The sequence below is a fragment of the Echinococcus granulosus genome, assembly GCF_000524195.1.
Source record: "Echinococcus granulosus chromosome Unknown EG_S00013, whole genome shotgun sequence".
Taxonomy (NCBI): Eukaryota; Metazoa; Platyhelminthes; class Cestoda; order Cyclophyllidea; family Taeniidae; genus Echinococcus; species Echinococcus granulosus.
The window spans coordinates 1,370,058-1,371,934 of NW_020170393.1; the positions used below are offsets into that span (position 1 = coordinate 1,370,058).

The 1,877-nt window shown below is 45.6% G+C and overlaps 1 protein-coding gene across 1 annotated transcript; it reads left to right on the top strand. All coding sequences in view use genetic code 11, as the record gives it.

The window, feature by feature from the left end:
• Positions 1-445: 445 nt before the first annotated feature.
• EGR_02857 (PDZ and LIM domain protein) lies at positions 446-1,300 on the top strand (the record flags this gene model as incomplete). The annotated part of the gene is made up of 1 exon (XM_024492106.1): positions 446-1,300. One exon carries the CDS (start codon positions 446-448, stop codon positions 1,298-1,300), a length of 855 nt encoding a protein of 284 aa, XP_024353600.1.
• Between the last annotated feature and the right edge of the window lie 577 nt (positions 1,301-1,877).

The following is a 1,877-nucleotide window of genomic DNA, read 5'->3' on the forward strand; positions in this document are numbered from 1 at the left end:
CAACTCCATTTGGCATAATACAAAAGAAATTCATTTTAACGCCCTAAACTGCAATTTTCCTAAAAATCGGGAGTTCATTTGTTTGAAATGATTACTTTAACTAAGTTCCGATTTTCATGATAAGTAATTTAGGGAATGTGAAATTATTGCTATTTTGAACTTATCACTTGTGGACGTGAACCGTTTGCGAGTGTTGCTGCCAGTAAACAGATAAGTGCTTGTTTATTTGTTGGAAACTAGTTATCCCGGAGGCATAAAAGAAGTCTCACCCGAATCCCCGATTGTTCCACTTGACTGAGAGTGATGGTAAAGTATCGACCAACCCACTGGCCCGCTTTCATTGGCTCTTAAGGCACGCACGTACACACACACATATGCCGCTTGCGCTGCCACATCCCACGGAAAGTGCCAAGTTCATTTACCTACGAAGTGGCCATCAGATCCGATGGCTAGTCAACTGTTGACGATGAAGCTTGTCCGCGAGGACAGCTCTGTGCCTTGGGGCTTCCGTCTGGAGGGCGGAGTGGACGTAGGCCTACCGCTGATTATCAGAAGCGTCGCACGCGGTGGGGTAGCCGAGCGCTGCGGTCTTCGTGGTGGAGACTATGTCCTCCGCATCAACCGAACTGATATGCGAGGTCTTACTCATGAACAGGCTAAGATGGAGATCATCCGTTCGAGCAATGACTTTGTGATTCTGGTTCAGCGTGGAGGAACTATTACACCTCTTAAAACCACCACCACTTCAACCACCATCCAGCCCATGTCAGCGCGTGTGGAGGAGTCAGTCATCCGTGGGGTTATGGACAATGGACAGGCAAATTTGAAAAGTGCTTTTGCAGCACCTTATTCACCACCGATCGGAGCTTCGCATAACGTGAATCCAGTGCCGTTTGGGCAGGCACCTTTGCCTGGACATTCGGTGATAACCCGCAACGCAGAGGGCAGAACTCATCGTATCCTTCACTCCGAATACAACTCACCCATGGGACTCTACTCTCAACGCAACGCCTCAGCGTCTTTTGAGAATGCTCTTTCAGCTACTGGGGCTTCAGCACCCGTTAACGCAGCGCCAAGGCTCATTTGCGATGCCTGTGGAGGTCCCATTGCTGGAGTTATGGTCAAAGTTCACGGTTCGATCCCTATGCATCCGGAGTGTTTGAAGTGTTCACAGTGTGGAATCAACCTGCGTAATGTGGGCTACTTTTACATAAACAGCATGCTCTACTGCGAAGTGCACGCAAGGAGGGCCGCTCCACCACCGAGACAAGGCCAACAAGCCGGGGTGATGTATAAGTGAAATGTTTGTCTGCTTTGCACCGCCCAGTTCTGGCTCAGTTATTTTTGCACCCAGAAAAACACTTTTTGTTCTTGTGGATAGCCTAGACCGGTGCGCATTCGTATGCACCACACCAGTGGCAAATTACCAAACGAATAACCAAATATTTATCTAGCTTCGTGTTTATTTAAGTAGAAATTTGACACTGCTACTGCTTTGTTTTCTTCTGCAAGGTGGGTAGAGGCGACCCTTTACCCATCAATCGATAAACGCACAAAATATGGTATTATGATTTTGTAAAGTTTGTGTGCTTATTAGAAAAGTGCGGGGAGTTCCAAAGACCCACTTAATTAATTACCACGTTTTAAAATAGATTCGATTCCAATTCCAGCGTTAATTTTTGGTTAATTCAGCTCTACTTACTGCATCATTTAATGGTAAGATTATTCGAATTTAGTGATAACCTTCTCAAGGGCGAGCACTCAACTACTCAACACATTTTAAGCATAAGTTGCTGCTGGCTACCACTAAATATGTCAGTTGTTACTGGATTTTATAGTCATAATTAAGCTTGACTAGAAATCGTATCGTAATTTTG